General features: G+C 37.4%; 4 protein-coding genes across 4 annotated transcripts; all 4 read right to left on the reverse strand.

Moving 5' to 3' along the window:
- Positions 1 to 493: 493 nt before the first annotated feature.
- On the reverse strand, positions 494 to 2,936 carry LOC142204616 (protocadherin gamma-B2-like). The gene has a single exon (XM_075275925.1). The coding sequence runs from the start codon at positions 2,879 to 2,881 to the stop codon at positions 494 to 496; it is 2,388 nt and encodes a 795-aa protein (XP_075132026.1). The 5' UTR covers positions 2,882 to 2,936.
- Positions 2,937 to 4,731: 1,795 nt separating this feature from the next.
- On the reverse strand, positions 4,732 to 7,597 carry LOC142204617 (protocadherin gamma-B4-like). Its single transcript, XM_075275926.1, has 2 exons — positions 5,225 to 7,597; positions 4,732 to 4,788 (listed from the first exon to the last, which is right to left on the reverse strand). The coding sequence occupies exons 1-2, from the start codon at positions 7,595 to 7,597 to the stop codon at positions 4,732 to 4,734; spliced, it is 2,430 nt and encodes an 809-aa protein (XP_075132027.1).
- A 2,972-nt stretch (positions 7,598 to 10,569) lies between these two features.
- LOC142204618 (protocadherin gamma-B7-like) lies at positions 10,570 to 12,960 on the reverse strand. Its single transcript, XM_075275927.1, has one exon. It carries the CDS (start codon positions 12,958 to 12,960, stop codon positions 10,570 to 10,572), a length of 2,391 nt encoding a protein of 796 aa, XP_075132028.1.
- Positions 12,961 to 13,258: 298 nt separating this feature from the next.
- LOC142204619 (protocadherin gamma-B4-like) lies at positions 13,259 to 17,532 on the reverse strand. Its single transcript, XM_075275928.1, has 3 exons — positions 15,177 to 17,532; positions 14,479 to 14,567; positions 13,259 to 13,274 (listed from the first exon to the last, which is right to left on the reverse strand). Exons 1-3 carry the CDS (start codon positions 17,463 to 17,465, stop codon positions 13,259 to 13,261), a joined length of 2,394 nt encoding a protein of 797 aa, XP_075132029.1. The 5' UTR covers positions 17,466 to 17,532.
- Between the last annotated feature and the right edge of the window lie 1,758 nt (positions 17,533 to 19,290).

A 19,290-nucleotide genomic window follows, 5' to 3' on the forward strand; every position in this document is an offset into this window, starting at 1 on the left:
CAGAACAGGTGCTATGGTGCACATTCATGCAGAGTGTAACCTACAATATCATCCATCTAAAACTGGTATAGAGGGGGTGAGAAATGCCCCCCAATATGATTTACAAAGGGCCCAGTCAGATCCATTACAAAAGCAGCTGTCACTGTTATGTGAATGAGATAAAAGGCTACTTGAAAAGAAATGTAAAGTTTAGCAATACCGCACTTAAATGTATACAAAAACGTTCTGTACTAACTTTCAATTTAAAGTTAAAAGATGGGTGCCAAATATAGAACAATGTACTATAAATGAAAACTACTGGTGAACATTGGAAATTATATTAATGCAATATATCTTATGAAAGAAAATGTTAAAGCTTCTAACCGATACATTAATATACAAGCAGTGTTATTTCTTAATAGTAAAAATCGGAAATATTACAATAAAAATAATTAGTATTTGTAGATTTAATTTATGGAAAGGATAAATCCATCAAATACAGCAACAATATTACTCATACCTGGATATTGTTGCTTGCGGGAATGTTGACGTTTGTTGAATCTGTCCCATGTGCCGAATCCTCGGTGTCTATGAGATTGTCTGTTGGGACGTTCTGCACCGGTTTCAGATAAGCAATTTCATTCTGCTTGGAGTCCAGAGTCACACACACATCATATGAGAATGGGAAAGGTAAACTTGTATCACTGATCTCAGAAGGACATCCCAGGGTGAACTGAGGATACACATTTCTATTAAAGGCATCAAAAGATGTCGGACTATATGTTTTTCTGCACTTAGAAATCACAGTAATCAAGACCGTCACGATAAAAACCAGAGAGATGAAAGCTATAGCTATTACCAGGTAGAAGGTTGTATTAGATGTAGTTGCTGAGTTATTGGGCTGGGGTCTTATCTCTGGCACAACCTGTTGAAAGTTCTCGGCCACAACCAAGTTCAATGTCACTGTAGATGACAGAGATGGGACTCCATTATCCTTCACCAGGACCACAAGCTTTTGTCTTAAAGACTCTGTGTCTGGAAGATCTCGTTCAATCCTGATTTCTCCAGTATATTGTCCAATATTGAATAAAGTTGGATCAGGGACTTGTAGTAAGTGATAAGAGAGCCAGGCATTGTGTCCAGAGTCGGCGTCCACTGCTATCACTTTGGTGACCAGATAACCTTTCTCAGCAGAATGAGGAATAAACTCAAATAATGGCGATCCCTCAGTGTCCGGTGATGGGTAGAGGATCTTAGGAGCATTATCATTCTTATCAATGATACATATCCTCACGGTGACATTACTGCTTAGAGGAGGAGATCCACTGTCTTTAGCCATCACCTGGAACTGAAATTCCCGCAACTGTTCATAGTCATATGATCTCTGGGCATAAAGAACCCCGGTCATTGAGTTTATGGACACATATGATGTGACTGGGATGTCATCAATATTACTGGTAATGATAGAATATGTGACCCTAGCATTCTCGTTTTCATCCAGATCAGATGCATAGATATTCAGTATTGATGTTCCTGCTGGGGTGTGTTCTGGGATATAGGAAATATAAAGTGGTTTTCCAAAAATTGGAGCATTGTCATTCACATCTGAGACAGTAATATGAACTGTTTTCTCAGTTACCATTGGAGGAGAACCTTCATCTTCTGCTATAATTGTGATGTTATATGCTGAGGTTCCTTCTCTATCTAGTAGACCTGCAGTTACAAGCTTGTAGTAGTTATTGGAGGATGGAAGTAATTTTAGAGCCTGCGTATCAGTTATGTAACAGTTCACATCTCCATATTTCCCAGAGTCCAAATCCTTTACATTTATTAATGCTACAAGGGTCCCAGGTGCAGAGTCCTCTGATATTGGTGTAGACAGTGATGCAATTGTTATCTCCGGAGCATTGTCATTAAGATCCACAATTTGGATTAAGACAGAACTTTGAGCAACTAGACCTCCACCATCTGTAGCTTCTACTGTCATCTCATACATCTGTGTTGTTTCGAAGTCAAGCTCACCTTTTGTCTGGATTATACCAGTTTGAGAATCAATGGCAAACACTTGTTTTGCATTTTCAGGAATATGACTGAATGAATATGAGATTTCGGCATTGGATCCTTCATCTTTATCACTGGCATTCAAATGTAAAACTACATAACCCGTCGGTAAGTTTTCATCTATACTCACGGTATAATGCTTTTGACTAAATACTGGATAATTGTCATTTATATCCTGAACTAAAATCCTGACTACCGCTGTTCCAGATCTTACAGGTTTTCCTCCATCAAAAGCAGTCAGCGTTAAATCATATTTTTGCTGTTTTTCACGATCTACTGACTGAATCAAGATGAGTTCTGGATATTCCCTTTCTAACTCAGATTTTTCAACCAATAAAAAATAAGGATTCGGGGTTAAATTATAACTCTGTAAGGAATTGGGTCCTAAATCTGGATCACGCCCATTCCCAAGAATAAATCGAGCCCCTGGTAATGCAGATTCACTAATTCTCACGATAAATCTGTCCTTAGAAAAACTTGGCGGGTTATCATTTATATCTTGGATTTCAATTTTTAAAGGAAAAACATTTACTGGATTTTCTGCCAAAATTTCAAGATCCAGAAAGCAGCTCTGCTCGGACCCACAGATCTCCTCCCTGTCTATCCGGTCACTGACATATAAATTCCCATTTTCTGTGCTGATATTGAAATAATTTCGGTTGTGATGAGAAACAATCCTTAATCTTCTCGTTTTGAGGTTGCTGTTGGTTAATCCTAAATCTTCTGCGACATTCCCAACAATAGAATTTAGCTTCAGTTCTTCTAGAATTGAGTAATGGAACTGACTAGAAGCAGCCATAGAAAAATGATAAAAGTAGAATAATAATACTTGCCATGCCATGTCCTGTGTGAAGTGAAATGCTGAATCCTTTCAGACCTTCTATAGGCATCCAAATAAAGATAGAAATTGTGGAGTATCCAGAACACAATGTAAGGGGAAATATAGACTCACAACCTTGTTTCTTTTTCAGATCTGCAATGTCTGTATAATAATACAGAATCTCTAGCTCCACTTGCTGTTCAGACCAATTTTCTGAAGAGTTAGGCAACACCACCATCATGAGGATTAGTTTAGGTACTACAATGAATCGTAAATCTCTAAGAAAAAATATTGTTTTTTTGAAATATCTAAGATAAAATTTTGCTTTCAAATGTATCTATAATAAAAATGACCAAATAATCTCATGTTTATATAAATGTATATAAATATAAATATTTATTTACATATATATATAAGTTTTGACCAGTAAAATGTTTTTATTTCAAATTTTTTTTAGTTATACTCTAATGTCTAATTTGACTGTAATTCAGAATTTTATATACTAAAATGATCATCCTTTAATTTCAATATTTCTTTTTAACTTTTATTATTCAAATTTCTAGTAAAAAATCTAAAATATTATTTATCCACAAAGAAGGTACAATAGAAAAGATAAAGAGAGAAACAAACTGCAACAAGAGTATATCTCAAAGTTAAGAAATATTTTATGTTGTTAAAAATATAAATGGTACAGTTTTTATTTTTGTAGAGTTTTTTTAGTTTATCAGTAGTTAGAAAGTTACACTATAGTAAAATAATCTTTACTAAATTATAGATATAATGGTTAATGTAGTTAAAAAAACATTCTAAGTAACAAATAAAAAGAAAAAAAAAGTGGTGGATATCCTGGATAACAAGAGAGATTATATACATTAGATAAAATAAATAGTACGCTATTTTTTTTTTTTCAATTTTAGTGTACACCTAACTTTCTTTAGCTTTTTCTCGAAATAATACACAGTGTAATTTCGCAATAATAACCACCCCAAAAATACTACAGCCCTTCTATGTAGCCTAGTGACTTAACAGAAAATAATCAAAGAGCCCAAGGAACCCTCCAACACACACACACACATACACACACACATACATACACACACACACACACACACACATACATACACACACACACTACCAGCACATGTTTGGCTTCATAGCCTAGTTATTCTTAGATATTCCTTCTTTGATCTCATTTTGCAAGAAGACAACAGTTTCGACAGCTTAAATATACAGTTGAAAATGTATAAAACCTAAAAGTCAATTTAAATCTAAATAACAAACTGAAATTTAAAATTTTAAAACTTAAGTGCAACTTTTCAATTATTTATTTCTATTGCACTTGTTCAGCTTAGTTGCACATTCAAATTTTTATTTATCATTATCACTTTATGGCAAAAAACCCAAAACTTCTGAAGGCAGGTGTGTGGAGGGACAAGTGAAAAGAAACAAAAGTAGAAGAGATCATTAAAATGACGGTCATGTGAATATTCCCATTCACTTGAATTGAATTTAATGTTGCCATGTGACATCACATGGTCATTATTTACTATTATGTGAATATAGATTTTCTCATAGGTAAGCAAAAATGTGACTGCTGGATCAAATTGCACAAAGTTTGTGTGTAGTCTGTTACCATGGAAAAATAAAGGTAGAAGTCGGAAACCCACAAAGTGGAGACCAGGCGCAGGTGTGAACCCACCCTTACACAGTTTTTAGACAACCAGATCCAGATGACATAAAAACTTAAAGGAAATTACAGCATGTAGACAACCAGGTCATATCAAGTCCCAGATGCTTTGGTGAAAAGCCATGGAGTGCTGCTATGGAGTGAGGGGCTGTCCCCTGACATGTACTAACACAACCACATCTGGTCACTTGGTCACTATCAAACTGAAGAAGGTGAAGTGTATCACCTGATGACATTTCCTCTGTAATTTAAGATCAAGACATTTTGATTAAAAGAAAAAAAACCAAAAAAACAAAAAAAACAAATGGTCATGGAAATTGATCAGACAACCTTATGACAAGTTTTAATAAACTGCCATTCTAAGAAGCCAAAGAGCAACATTAGAGCTCTATAATATATTTCCAAAAATTAGACTAAAGGGGTTGTATGTTTTGAGCAAGTCCTACTGGTTACAATGGTCCTTTATGTTTGGTCCCTTAGTATAACTTGTGAACTGTGTAGAGACCTGGCAGAAAATGTTCATATCCTGAGCACTAACACCATAGCCGAAATTAGGAGAATTAGACAACTTTCATAAATCTCCCCTTCATCTATGAACATTGAATACAGTGTAATATATGTCATATTTCTTTATAGTCATTTAGAATCCCTAATCGATAGAACAATATAAACCTTACCTTTGTTACTTGTTCAGTGGAAATATTTTCATCAGCAACAAGAGAGTCACTGGTATCTATGAGATTGTCTGTTGGGACGTTCTCCACTGGTTTCAGATAAGCAATTTCATTCTGCTTGGAATCCAGAGTCACACACACATCATATGAGAATGGGAAAGGTAAACTTGTATCACTGATCTCAGACGGACATCCCAGGGTGAACTGAGGATACACATTTCTACCGTATGTTCCGAAACTTGGCGGTGTACTTGACTTCCGACACTTTGCTATAACTGTAATCAATACTGTTATAATGAACAATAAGGAAATCAGAGCTATAGCGATTACCAGGTAGAAGGTGGCACTAGAGGGAATGTCTGATTTACTGGGATGGCGCTTTATCTCTGGTACAACCTGTTGGAAGTTCTCGGCCACAACCATAGTAATTGTGACTGTAGATGACAGAGATGGGACTCCATTGTCTTTTACCAGAACCACAATATTTTGCCTCAAGGAATCCATGCCTGGAAGATCTCGCCCGATCCTGATCTCACCAGTATATTGTCCAATGGTGAATAATGTTGGATCAGGAACTTGTAGTAAGTGATAGGAGAGCCAGGCGTTGTGTCCAGAGTCGGCGTCCACTGCGATCACTTTGGTGACTAGATAACCTTTCTCAGCAGAATGAGGAATAAACTCAAATAATGGCGATCCCTCAGTGTCTGGTGATGGGTAGAGGATCTTAGGAGCATTATCATTCTTATCAATGATACATATCCTCACGGTGACATTACTGCTTAGAGGAGGAGATCCACTGTCTTTAGCCATCACCTGGAACTGAAATTCTCGCAACTGTTCATAGTCAAATGATCTCTGGGCATAGAGAACCCCGCTCATTGAGTTTATGGACACATACGATGTGACTGGGATATTATCTATATTTCTGTTGATAATGGAGTATATTATCTGAGCATTGTCATTATCATCTGGGTCTGACGCATGGACGGTGTGCAATGACGTTCCGGCTGGAGTGTGCTCCGCAATATAAGCAATATAACTCGATTTATCAAAAAGTGGGGAATTGTCATTTATATCAAAAATGGTTATATAAAGCGTTTTCTTGGTAACCATTGGAGGGATTCCTCCATCCTCAGCGATAATGGTGATGTTATAAGTAGAATTCTTCTCTCTGTCCAAGTAAGTTGCAGTCACAAGTTTGTAGTAATTGTTAGATGATGGGATCAATTTAAATGTTACGGTTTCTGATATTTGACAAGTTACTTCACCATTTTGTCCAGAGTCTAAATCCTTAATATGAATTAATGCCACAAGTGTCCCAGGTGCGGAATCCTCTGGAATAGGTGTGGATAGTGACGCCAGCGTTATTTCAGGAGCATTATCATTGACGTCCTCTAGATCTATTATGATAGTACACTTAGCTGCGAGGCCTCCGCCATCGGTCGCTTCCACCGTCATCTCGTAACTTTTTGTGGTTTCATAATCCAGTTCCCCTTTAGTTTTAATAATCCCAGTATCAGATTCCATAGTAAACACGTTATTGGCCTTTTCAGACATATGACTGAACGAATATGTAACCTCGGCATTGGATCCTTCATCTTTGTCGGTAGCGTCAAGTTGGAGAACCAAAGAACCGACTGGAGAATTTTCATTCATGTGGATTTTATAGGTGTCCTGACCAAATACAGGATAATTATCATTTACGTCTTGTACGTCAATCGTAATGAATGCGGTTCCAGTTTTCGGAGGTTTTCCTCCATCGGAGGCGGTCAGAATTAATGTATATTTTTGTTGCGTTTCACGATCTAGACTTTGCTCCAGAATCAGTTCTGGATGTTTCTTCCCTTTACTGTCAGTTTTTTCTTTTAAAGAAAAATGTTGATTTGGGCTCAAAGTATAACTCTGTATAGAATTAGTCCCAATATCTAGATCGAGTGCATTTCCCAGAATAAATCGCGCCCCTGGAGAAGCCGACTCACTTATTCCGAGCTCAAAGGTATTCTTAAAAAACGTTGGTGAGTTGTCATTTATATCTTGAATTTCGACCTGGACGGGATAAACGTTCACAGGATTCTCAGCTAGAATCTCGAGGTCTATGAAGCAGCTCGGCTCTGATCCGCACAGCTCTTCCCTATCGATCCTATCACTGACATACAGGTTACCATTGTCTAGACTCACATTGAAATAATTCCTGTTGTTATGAGAAACAATTCTTAGCTTTCTGATTTCCAATTCATTGGTGTTCAATCCCAAATCCTTCACTAAATTCCCAACCACAGCGTTTATCTTCATCTCTTCTAGAATTGTATAGTGAAGTTCATTAGAAACAGCCACAGAACACAAAGTAAGAGACAGAAATATTACTTGCCATGTCATGTTGTCGACAGGAGGAAATGATTCTTGAGCTTTGCTATAAATTCCGAGGAACAATGCAATGTATGATCCTAAATGATGTGTGAAAAATCATCCAAATCCATAGAGGAGGAGCAGAGATGTCCCTGTGCTTTTCCTAGATCTATTGTAGGCATCAGCAGCTCCATACACAGAATATTCCGCTCGTCTACCGGCTTATCCAATAGTGACATCATGAGGCTAAATAGAAGAACTGCATGGCTGATTTTTTTTTTATATTAAATATATGTTGTGTACCTGTTATATATTATATATAGTTTCTAAAAAATAAATAGTATATTATATTAAACTATGATTAAATAATTAAATAGTCTGATATAAAAAATTTTGTTTGTGGTTTTGCAACAAATCCGGAAATCAGAACTGTAACGAAAACTGGTCGTGAAATTTTTGATATTGTTTCCTTGTCTTCCATGGTATAATACAGTGATACTACATGGTTATAATATACGTTGCTGCAGAATTTGAAAGCCCTAAATTGTCTTTAGGATTCCAAGTGATAATGAGTTGTTGGTCTTTAGGAAGTTCTATGTCACAGGACGGAGGGAGACAAAGACACCGACACACCGAAATGGTCAATGGAGTTCACTTAGACGGCCATCGTTTATTGTAATGCTAAAACCATGATATCTGATCAACCAATCCCATTCGTATGTAATAAACATGTACATATATGGTCCATAGGATGTGGCCATCAGTATGACATAGTAAAGCCTCATTCACATCTGCATCGGTAATCCGTTCGGGGAGTCCGCATGGGGATCCGCACAAATGGACTACCAAACGTATTGGCAAGAGGTGTACAGTGAAAGCACACGGACCCCATAGACTATAATAGGTTCTGTGTGCTTTCCGCACGGTCTCCGCACGAGTTATGTGCCAGGAAAGTAGATCATGAACTTCTTTTCTGTCCACATGTTCCGTGCAGAGACCATGCGGAAAGCACACGGACCCCATTATAGTCTATGGGTCCGTGTGCTTTCACTGTACACCACTTGCCAATGCATTCGATAGTCCGTTCGTGGAGTCCCCATGCGGACTCCCCAGAACAGACTACCGACACAGATGTGAACGAGGCCTAAGCCTATGTACATACCTTGGTATTTTCCATGCATTCACAGACACCTTCTGATATCTCAGATCACAAGTACAGATTTGGAGAACTCGTTTAAAGTTCCTTATCATAGTCTGGCCAATATTTGTACTTTTATATTATATCCAGTACAAAAGGTGAAACTGGGGCCACACGGTGGCTCAGTGGTTAGCACTGCAGCCTTGCAGCGCTGGAGTCCTGGTGTTCAAATCCCACCAGGGCATAAAGTCATCTGCAAGGAGTTTGTATGTTCTCCTCATGTTTACATGGATTTCCATCCCATATTCCAAAGACATACCGATAGGGGAAAATGTACATTGTGAGCTCTATGTGGGGCTCACAATCTACATAAAAAAATAAAAAGGTGAACCTATCACAGAATCTGAAAGAATAGAATTTTCTGGTACGATGAAAGCAAAAGATGCCACAATCCCATTTAACACATTAATATGAATCAATAGAAAACCAATTATAATATTCATTTCTATAGCTTATATGTATTATAACTCTATGCTGAGCCATGTTAGTCTGATCTTTTTCATATTCGCCTTTAACTTTTTCATTTACAGTTTAAATAACAAGAATCTTTCCTCATTAATAATAAATCTATCATTTTGTAGAGTTTACGTTTTCCTTGTAACTGTAATTTAGAATTTGCAGTAAATAAAATATTCCTAGGATTTATTAGTAGAATACAAATATTCGGAGAGTTACGATTTCTTTCTAACTTGTATAACCAGAGTAAGTTTACCCCAGTGATTTCGGTGGCAGAAGAATATTGCAGCAGAAATTCTATCAAAACCCGATGCCTTTCTTAATATAGATTTCACCCCAGTTTTTTAAGCATCCCAATAGGTGGAAACCTGATGCACCTCAATGTCTCACAGAACAAACTTGATAAATTATTACAACTGGGGTTGAGCTGATCTTGAGATTTCAGGATCGATTTTAAAATCCGATTTCCGATCATTTTCCAGCCAATCTCGATCATGAAATTTGCTCAATCGCCGATTGGAATCCAATCTTTTCCAATACCGATCACTCAACCCTAATTACAAGCGAAACCCTCCACTGGCTACAAATGATATAATTTCTACGAGATGGCCACACATATAAAGTATTCTATTCATATCCCATTATAACCTAAACAGACACACAGATGAAGGAAGGACACATTTAGTCCATAAGGAAATGTACAGAATGGTGGCTTTCTATTAGTAGTCAATATCAACACTTATGTGACATTGTCCGTTTCCAATAATATCATTGGTTGTCTGCAGTAGTTACAATCTACAAATCTAGCAAAGTGTAACATCACTAATTCTGCCATTTTGACCAATGCCTAATTGCATGCAGCCCCCTACCCCCTCCTTTGCACTGCTGTGTGGTGTTGTTAGCCAGCTGGCTGAACAGGGCCTCAGCTTACATAGTCTATTTGTCTGCATGTAAGCACAATATGCTTACTGTGTACATGTCTGATATGGTATTGTAATTCTGTTTGGAAGAAATGCCATAAAGTATCAACCCCATTGAGTAGAGCTAATTCTGCCCTAATTCTGCAGAAAGTCAAACTAAACTTTTCTACATTTGTATACTAAAGTTGCTAAAGTTGTATGCTAAAGTTTTTTTCAGGATATTAATTTTTACGTTCTATCTTCAGGATAACTCATCAATATTAGATCAGTGGGGTCTGACACCCATCACATCACTGATCAGCTATTGAAGAAATGGCGGTGCTCACACAAAGACACTGAATCTTCAATGAATACCACAGTGCATACATTTTATGATGACATTAGTAAATTAACGATAGTTATAATCAATATTTAACAAAATTCTGCAATTAACTGCTTCCTACCTGGGCATTGCTGCTTGATGACGAGTTAGCATTTATTACGTCAGTTCCCGGAGCTGAATCCTCAGTGTCTATGAGATTGTCTGTTGGGACGTTCTGCACCGGTTTCAGATAAGCAATTTCATTCTGCTTGGAGTCCAGAGTCACACACACATCATATGAGAATGGGAAAGGTAAACTTGTATCACTGATCTCAGAAGGACATCCCAGGGTGAACTGAGGATACACATTTCTATTAAAGGCATCAAAAGATGTCGGACTATATGTTTTTCTGCACTTAAAAATAACCGTGATCAAAACTGTCACAATAAAAACCAGAGAGATGAAGGCTATAGCTATTACCAGGTAGAACGTTGTATTAGAAGTAGTTGCTGAGTTATTGGGTTGGCGCTTTATCTCTGGTACAATCTGTTGAAAAGTCTCAGCCACAACCAAGTTCAATGTCACTGTAGATGACAGAGATGGGACTCCATTATCCTTCACCAGGACCACAAGCTTTTGTCTTAAAGACTCTGTGTCTGGAAGATCTCGTCCGATCCTGATTTCCCCAGTATATTGGCCAATGGTGAATAATATTGGATCAGGGACTTGTAGTAAGTGATAGGAGAGCCAGGCGTTGTGTCCAGAGTCGGCGTCCACTGCGATCACTTTGGTGACTAGATAACCTTTCTCAGCAGAATGAGGAATAAACTCAAATAATGGCGATCCCTCAGTGTCCGGTGATGGGTAGAGGATCTTAGGAGCATTATCATTCTTATCAATGATACATATCCTCACGGTGACATTACTGCTTAGAGGAGGAGATCCACTGTCTTTAGCCATCACCTGGAACTGAAATTCCCGCAAATGTTCATAGTCAAATGATCTCTGGGCATAGAGAACCCCGGTCATTGAGTTTATGGACACATACGATGTGACTGGGATGTCATCAATGTTACTGGTAATGATAGAATATGTGACCCTAGCATTCTCGTTTTCATCCAGATCAGATGCATAGATATTCAGTATTGATGTTCCTGCTGGGGTGTGTTCTGGGATATAGGAAATATAAAGTGGTTTTCCAAAAATTGGAGCATTGTCATTCACATCTGAGACAGTAATATGAACAGTTTTCTCAGTTACCATTGGAGGAGACCCTTCATCTTCTGCGATAATTGTGATGTTATATTCTGAGGTTCCTTCTCTATCTAGTAGACCTGCAGTTATAAGCTTGTAGTAGTTATTGGATGATGGAAGTAATTTTAGAGCCTGTGTATCAGTTATGTAACAGTTCACATCTCCATATTTCCCAGAATCCAAATCCTTCACATTTATTAATGCTACAAGGGTCCCAGGTGCGGAGTCCTCTGATATTGGTGTAGACAGTGATGCAATTGTTATCTCCGGAGCATTGTCATTAAGATCCACAATTTGGATTAAGACAGAGCATTGTGTGACTAGGCCTCCACCATCCACCGCTTCTACAGTCATCTCATACATCTGTGTTGTTTCATAGTCCAGATATCCAATTGTGCTAATGGCTCCAGTCTGGGAATCAATGGTGAACACTTGTTGGGCATTTTCGGAAATATGGCTAAATGAATAGGAGATTTCGGCATTGGATCCTTCATCTTTATCACTGGCATTCAAGTGTAAAACCACATACCCAATTGGTAGGTTTTCTTCTAAGTTAACTTTATACATCTTTTGACTAAACACTGGATAATTATCATTGATGTCCTGAACAACAATCTTGACAACAGCCGTTCCAGATTTTGCTGGTTTGCCGCCATCGTAGGCAGTCAAAATTAATTCATATTTTTGCTCCTTTTCCCGATCTAGGGGTTGTACTAAAATAAGTTCTGGATATTCTTTTCCTGATTTTTCCACCAAAGCAAAATTTGGGTTAGGGCTTAAATTATAATTCTGTAAGGAGTTGATGCCTAAATCTGGATCTCTTGCATTCCCAAGAGCAAATCTCACCCCAGGTAACGCATATTCACTTATGCCAATATTAAAAATATCTTTATAGAAATTTGGTGAATTGTCATTTATATCTTGTATTTCAACTTTAACAGAGTAAACATTTACTGGATTTTCTGCCAAAATTTCAAGATCCAGAAAGCAGTTCTTCTCCGACCCGCAGATCTCCTCTCTGTCTATCCTGTCACTGACATATAAATTCCCGTTTTCTGCGCTGATATTGAAATAATTTCTGTTTTGATGTGAAACAATCCTTAATTTTCTCATTTTCAGGTTGATATTGTTCACGCCTAAATCTTTTGCAACATTCCCCACAATAGTATTTAGCTTCATCTCCTCTAGAATAGAGTAGTGGAATTCATTAGATGTAGCCATAGAAAACAAACCAAAGTAGAAAAATAATACTTGCCGTTCCATGTCCTCTGTATAGTGAGATGATTAATCCTTACAAGTGTTCCCTTAGGGTGCTAATAAAGACGAAAACTGAAGAATAGTCTCCACAACACAATCCAAGGGAGAAAATCGAAATGCAGCCTTGGTTCTTGTTCAGATCTGTAGTGACTATGTATTAGACAAATATCTCGCGTTCCATGGATGGATTCTCTGTATTGTTAGGCAACACCACCATCGTGTGGGTAAAATTGAGAATTGCAATTTATTTCTGTACTTTTAGTACAGCAAGAAATTGACGTATCTACTATCTATATTTTCATGATTAACAGTGTTTAAATCTACAAAAAATTACGTTTTAGAAAAATTTGAAAGTGTTCAGTTCCATAAAAAATTTTTATACAAGCGCATAATTATGAAGTTAACTTCGCTTTCTTGAATGTTTAAGCCAAGCCTTTTTATAGTTTTTATGAAATACAATTTTTATAAATGAAATCAAATGTATTGTTAAAAATCTGTCTTTGTTTGGTTTTTCAGGTTATATTTTTTAACTTACAATCATTTTAAAAGAATCAAAGATTGCTAATATTTCTTTTTGGTTGGAATTTTAGAAGAGATGAAATAAGTAGACTAAGGTTACAATTAGAGATGAGCGAGTAGTGAAATGTTCGAGATTTGATATTCGTTTCGAGTAGAGCCTCAATATTCAACTACTCGATCGAATATTGAATCCCATTATAGTCTATGGAAAAAATGCTCGTGTCAGGGGAAACCACTATTCGACTAAGGAGACTCACTAAGTCCACGAGTAGCAGGAGGAGAGTGTTTAGGAGGAGTGCTGTGCAGTTAAAGCGCACGGACCCCATAGACTATAAAGGGTCCATGCGCTGCAAGCACACGGACCCCATTATAGTCTATGGGGTCCATGCGGTTTAACTGCACAGCACTTGCAGTTGTACTGATATTCCGTTCGGGGGGGTCCTACTGCGGGCTCCTTCCAGATGGGAGGCAAGCGCTAATGTGAACTCGGCCCTTACTCTTCCTGCAGAACCAGCATTGATTGGCCGAATGCTATACACTGTATAGCATTTGGCCAATCAATGCTGGTTCTGCAGCAGGCTCGTCCTTGCTAGTCGGGAGGGCTGACAGCTTGCGGTTATGCGGGAGCTGACTTTTGAATTGAATCTTTACTGCAAATAGCGAATAGTATTTGAACGAGTATGAATATTTTGAATACCGTAGTATTCGATCGAATACTACTCGCTCATCTCTAGTTACAAAGTAATCAAAATTATTTCCAGAGATATCACTGTTTGAAGACACATTCAGGATTACAACTTACAGATGAATGGATCTTTACAACTCAGTATATTATGTTGACCTTTTCGGTAATATTTCCATTTCGGTTTAAGAAAATAGCACTATGTCTATATCGAGAGTTATTGCCTTTAAGTAGAATTGTTACTATTGATGAATCTTAGAAACACTGAAATGAAATATTTTATTTTTAACTTCAGCTGAAATCTTTTAAAGGATTACTCTCACCTTGGACGTTTCTGGCATGAAAGTCCCACTTCTGGAACACCCAGGTGAAGAATAAATTTAGATTTTGGCACACATGTGCAAGACTCTTTCTATTCATTCATATGGACATTATGGAAATACATTGGCAGATACATTTGTCAGTTTCTGCAACTACCATAGCGTTAAATGGAGGTGGCGCACATGAGCAGTGACTTCCAAAAACAAAATGGCGACCACCTCATCAGACCAATTGCAGAGCTTCAGTTTTCTGCATGGACGCAGATCCCAGAGACTGTATCTATGAGAAAGTTTTTTTTTTTGTTGGAAGAATGCATTAAATGGGCAAACACAGAAGACAGTCAGTTTTAAATACGCAGACCAAACAAAAATGGCTTCAGGTAATAAAGATAATTGTTAGAACATCTAGAACTATAGGAATGATACATTTAGGACGTCTCAATTATTTATAATCCACAATGTGTCTTATACACCAAATGTAAGCGCTTCAACCCTCAAGGGTGGTGGAATATTTAATGTCAACTACTAGTGAAGGCCAAGATACAACAGACTACTATAAAAACTGAAATGATTCTCTATGCGTTGTCCCTGAAACTTTCTTGCATCTAGGGATAGTGACAATAGTTTATCATTTCCTGGAAACCATATTGATATTTTCCTAAATCTTAACGTCAATTCTTTACAATAATCTTGTTGCTTACCTGTGTACTTTGAGCTCCAGTCACATTTTCACCAGCAATAACAGAATCCTCAGTGTCTATGAGATTGTCTGTTGGGACGTTCTGCACCGGCTTCAGATAAGCAATTTCATTCTGCTTGGAGTCCAGAGTCACACACACATCATATGAGAATGGGAAAGGTAAACTTGTATCACTGATCTCAGAAGGACATCCCAGGGTGAACTGAGGATACACATTTCTACTGTATGTTCCGAAACTTGGCGGTGTACTTGACTTCCGACACTTCGCTATAACTGTAATCAATACCGTTATAATGAACAATAAGGAAATCAGAGCTATAGCGATTACCAGGTAGAAGGTGGCATTAGAGGAGATGTATGACTTATTTGGTTGATGCTTGATTTCTGGTAAAACCTGTTGAAAAGTTTCCGCTACAACCATGTTAAAAGAAACTGTAGATGACAAAGATGGGACTCCATTGTCCTTCACTAAAACCACAATCTTCTGCCTTAGAGATTCCATGTCTGGAAGATCTCGTCCAATCCTGATCTCACCAGTATATTGTCCAATGGTAAACAATGTTGGATCAGGAACTTGTAGTAAGTGATAGGAGAGCCAGGCGTTGTGTCCAGAGTCAGCGTCCACTGCAATCACTTTGGTGACTAGATAACCTTTCTCAGCAGAATGAGGAATAAACTCAAATAATGGCGATCCCTCAGTGTCTGGTGATGGGTAGAGGATCTTAGGAGCATTATCATTCTTATCAATGATACATATCCTCACGGTGACATTACTGCTTAGAGGAGGAGATCCACTGTCTTTAGCCATCACCTGGAACTGAAATTCCCGCAACTGTTCATAGTCAAATGATCTCTGGGCATAGAGAACCCCGGTCATTGAGTTTATGGACACATACGATGTGACTGGGATGTCATCAATATGTGTATTAATGATAGAATATATAATTTTGGCGTTCTCATTTTCATCTAGGTCAGACGCGTGAACAGAAATCACTGACGTTCCTGCTGGGGTGTGCTCCGGAATATAGGTAATATAAGCGGGTTTATCAAAAAGTGGTAAATTGTCATTGATATCGGATATTGTTATATGAATAGTCTTGTTAGTTACCATTTGTGGAAATCCTTCATCCTCAGCAGTGATTGTAATGTTATAGGTTGAATTCACTTCTCTATCCAGGTGACTTGCGGTAACAACTTTATAGTAGTTATTAGATGACGGCTTTAAGGTAAATGTCAGTAGGTCTGAAATTTGACAAGTAACTTCACCATTTTTCCCAGAATCTAAATCCTTAATATTAATCAGTGTCACAAGTGTTCCAGGGGGCGAATCCTCAGGGATGGGGGTCAACAGAGATAAAATAATTATTTCGGGTGCGTTATCATTTACATCCACTATTTGGATTATTACAGTACATTTCGCAACAAGTCCTCCACCATCTGTCGCTTCCACCGTCATCTCGTAACTTCTCGTTGACTCATAATCCAATTCTCCTATCGTGGTAACAGCTCCGGTTTCAGAGCTCAAAGTAAAAACACTTTGGGCTTTATCGGGAATATGACTAAATGAATATGTGACTTCTGCATAGGATCCTTCGTCTTTATCTGTAGCACTTAGCTGAAGAACTAGAGAACCAATTGGGGAATTTTCTTGTAAGCTTGTTCTATAAATGTCTTGGTTAAAGACTGGGAAATTGTCGTTGACATCTTGGATTGATATTTTTATAAGAGCGGTTCCAGTTTTCAGAGGTTTTCCTCCATCCGAGGCGGTCAGAGTTAATGTATAGGTTTGTTGCTTTTCCCGGTCTAGACTTTGCTCCAGAATCAGTTCTGGATGTTTGGTTCCTTCACTATCGGTTTTCTCTCCTAAGGAGAAAAGTAAATTTGGGCTCAGAGTATAACTCTGTAAGGTATTAGTCCCGATATCTGGGTCTCTTGCATTTCCAAGGACAAAGCGTTCTCCAGGAAAAGCAGATTCACTTATTCCAATTTCAAAAATATCTTTAGAAAAACTTGGCGAATTGTCATTTATATCTTGGATTTCGACCTTGACGGGATAAACGTTCACGGGATTCTCAGCCAGAATCTCAAGGTCTATGAAGCAGCTCAGCTCTGATCCGCACAGCTCTTCCCTATCGATCCTATCACTGACATACAAGTTACCATTGTCTAGACTCACATTGAAATAATTCCTGTTGTTATGAGAAACAATTCTTAGCTTTCTGATTTCCAATTCATTGGTATTCAATCCCAAATCCTTCACTAAATTCCCAACCACAGCGTTTATCTTCATCTCTTCTAGAATTGTATAGTGAAGTTCATTACAAACAGCCACAGAACACAAAGTAAGAGACAGAAATATTACTTGCCATGTCATGTTGTCGACAGGAGGAAATTATTCTTGAGCTTTTCTATAAATTCCAAGGAACAATGCAATGTATGATCCTAAATGATCTGTGAAAAATCATCCAAATCCATAGAGGAGGAGCAGAGATGTCCCTGTGCTTTTCCTAGATCTTCAGTCTGAGTATTGTAAGTATCAGCAGCTCCATACACAGAATATTCCGCTCGTCTACCGGCTTATCCAATAGTGACATCATGAGGCTAAATAGAAGAACTGCAACATTATTGTTACAATGCAAAATCTATCATACTCTTTCAAATAATATATTTTATATAAATGGAAATAATAAATACATTGTTATTAAAAGTAAAAAAAATAAATAAATAAATAAATTCTATTAAGTATATGAAATGTAACAGCTTAGCCGACCTAATTAAGAACATGAAATAAGATAATAAGCCATTTTTTTTGTCAATTTAAAATATACCTAAAATTTAAATCCTGACATTTAGAAACCACAAATTATATACAATACATGATGTAATGTAATTTTTAGTGATGTAAAGCACAAAAGATGTCATTTTCCTTCAAGAAGTTGTCAGCACGTGTGTGATATGATTATAGAATTCAAGCAATAACTAAAACAGATTCAATAGTAAACCAACACAATAGAAATATAAGACCCCAAAGATTTGACATCATCCGCCTTACAATGTGATAGAAACGTTTCTATGGAGTATAATTCACTTAAACATTTTATGTACTTGATAGTTCAGTTTTTTTAGAATTCAAACTTCAAATCAGATTTGAAAATATAATATTATTCCAGTTTAAGTTTAACTTCATAGATAATATGTTAACTACACTGTGGCACTGAATGTTAACTCAACTTTTTCAATAGATTTCCATAGCTTTTGTAGTCTTTCTCTCATAAGATATCACAGCATGTTATCAGTTTAATGGAAAACTTTGCTACAACCCTCCCAAAAGTATTAAGTTCCAGTTCCTTATTAATAAATTTAGATATTTCATCCAGATCCATTTCCACAGTTTATAAAAATCCAGCATCGCCAAACATTTGCGAACTAATAGGTTTTTCAATGTGTCCTGTATTGCAATAAGCCAGGTTGTAAAATTTCTTCCCTTCTAAGTATTCCATGGATTATTTGTGAGCAGTATTATTGAAAAAGTGGAAACATTTAGGAGAACAGTAACTCTGTCACAAAGTACAGACAGATTATGTAAAGCCACAGAGTAGGATCACTAAGTGTTGAGGGGCAATGTGTAGAAGAATCACCAAAGTTAACGGCCAAGCAGTAGATGGAGTACCTTAAAGTATGTCACCAGTGGAAACATTTCATATGGAGTGACAAACTATGCTCCTATATCTGGAACCTAGAATCTGGATTTAGCAAATGCAAGGAGACTGTTATCTGCCTTACTGTATTATTTCAACTGTAAAATTTGATGGAAGAGGCTTGTATTTTAGGGGTTGGCCCTAGGCCTCATGGTCCTACTGTAGGGAAATCTTAATGTTTGAGTGGACAAAGATATTTTAGATAATTGTATTCTTCTATCCTTGTGGGAATAGCTTGGGAAGGTCCTTATCTTTTCCAACATGACTGTATCCCAGTGCACAAACCAAGCTCTATAAATACATGGTGAGGTGCCTGCAGAGAGACCCGGCTTCAATCCCATCGAACACCTTTGGTATGAACAAATTTGGAAATTGCAAGCCAAGCCGTCTAATTTAACCTCAATGTTTGACCAAAAT

The sequence above is a fragment of the Leptodactylus fuscus genome, chromosome 5 (genome assembly GCF_031893055.1).
Source record: "Leptodactylus fuscus isolate aLepFus1 chromosome 5, aLepFus1.hap2, whole genome shotgun sequence".
NCBI classification, from domain to species: domain Eukaryota; kingdom Metazoa; phylum Chordata; class Amphibia; order Anura; family Leptodactylidae; genus Leptodactylus; species Leptodactylus fuscus.

Coding starts and splice junctions, on each gene's coding strand:
- LOC142204616 (XM_075275925.1), bottom strand. CDS start 2,881: ATGGCATGGCAAGTATTATTATTCTACTTTTATCATTTTTCTATGGCT.
- LOC142204617 (XM_075275926.1), bottom strand. CDS start 7,597: ATGACATGGCAAGTAATATTTCTGTCTCTTACTTTGTGTTCTGTGGCT. Junction 4,789..5,224: donor CCACTGAACAAGTAACAAAG/GTAAGGTTTATA, acceptor CTTAAATTACAG/AGGAAATGTCATCAGGTGAT.
- LOC142204618 (XM_075275927.1), bottom strand. CDS start 12,960: ATGGAACGGCAAGTATTATTTTTCTACTTTGGTTTGTTTTCTATGGCT.
- LOC142204619 (XM_075275928.1), bottom strand. CDS start 17,465: ATGAAGATAAACGCTGTGGTTGGGAATTTAGTGAAGGATTTGGGATTG. Junction 14,568..15,176: donor CTGGAGCTCAAAGTACACAG/GTAAGCAACAAG, acceptor ATGAATGAATAG/AAAGAGTCTTGCACATGTGT.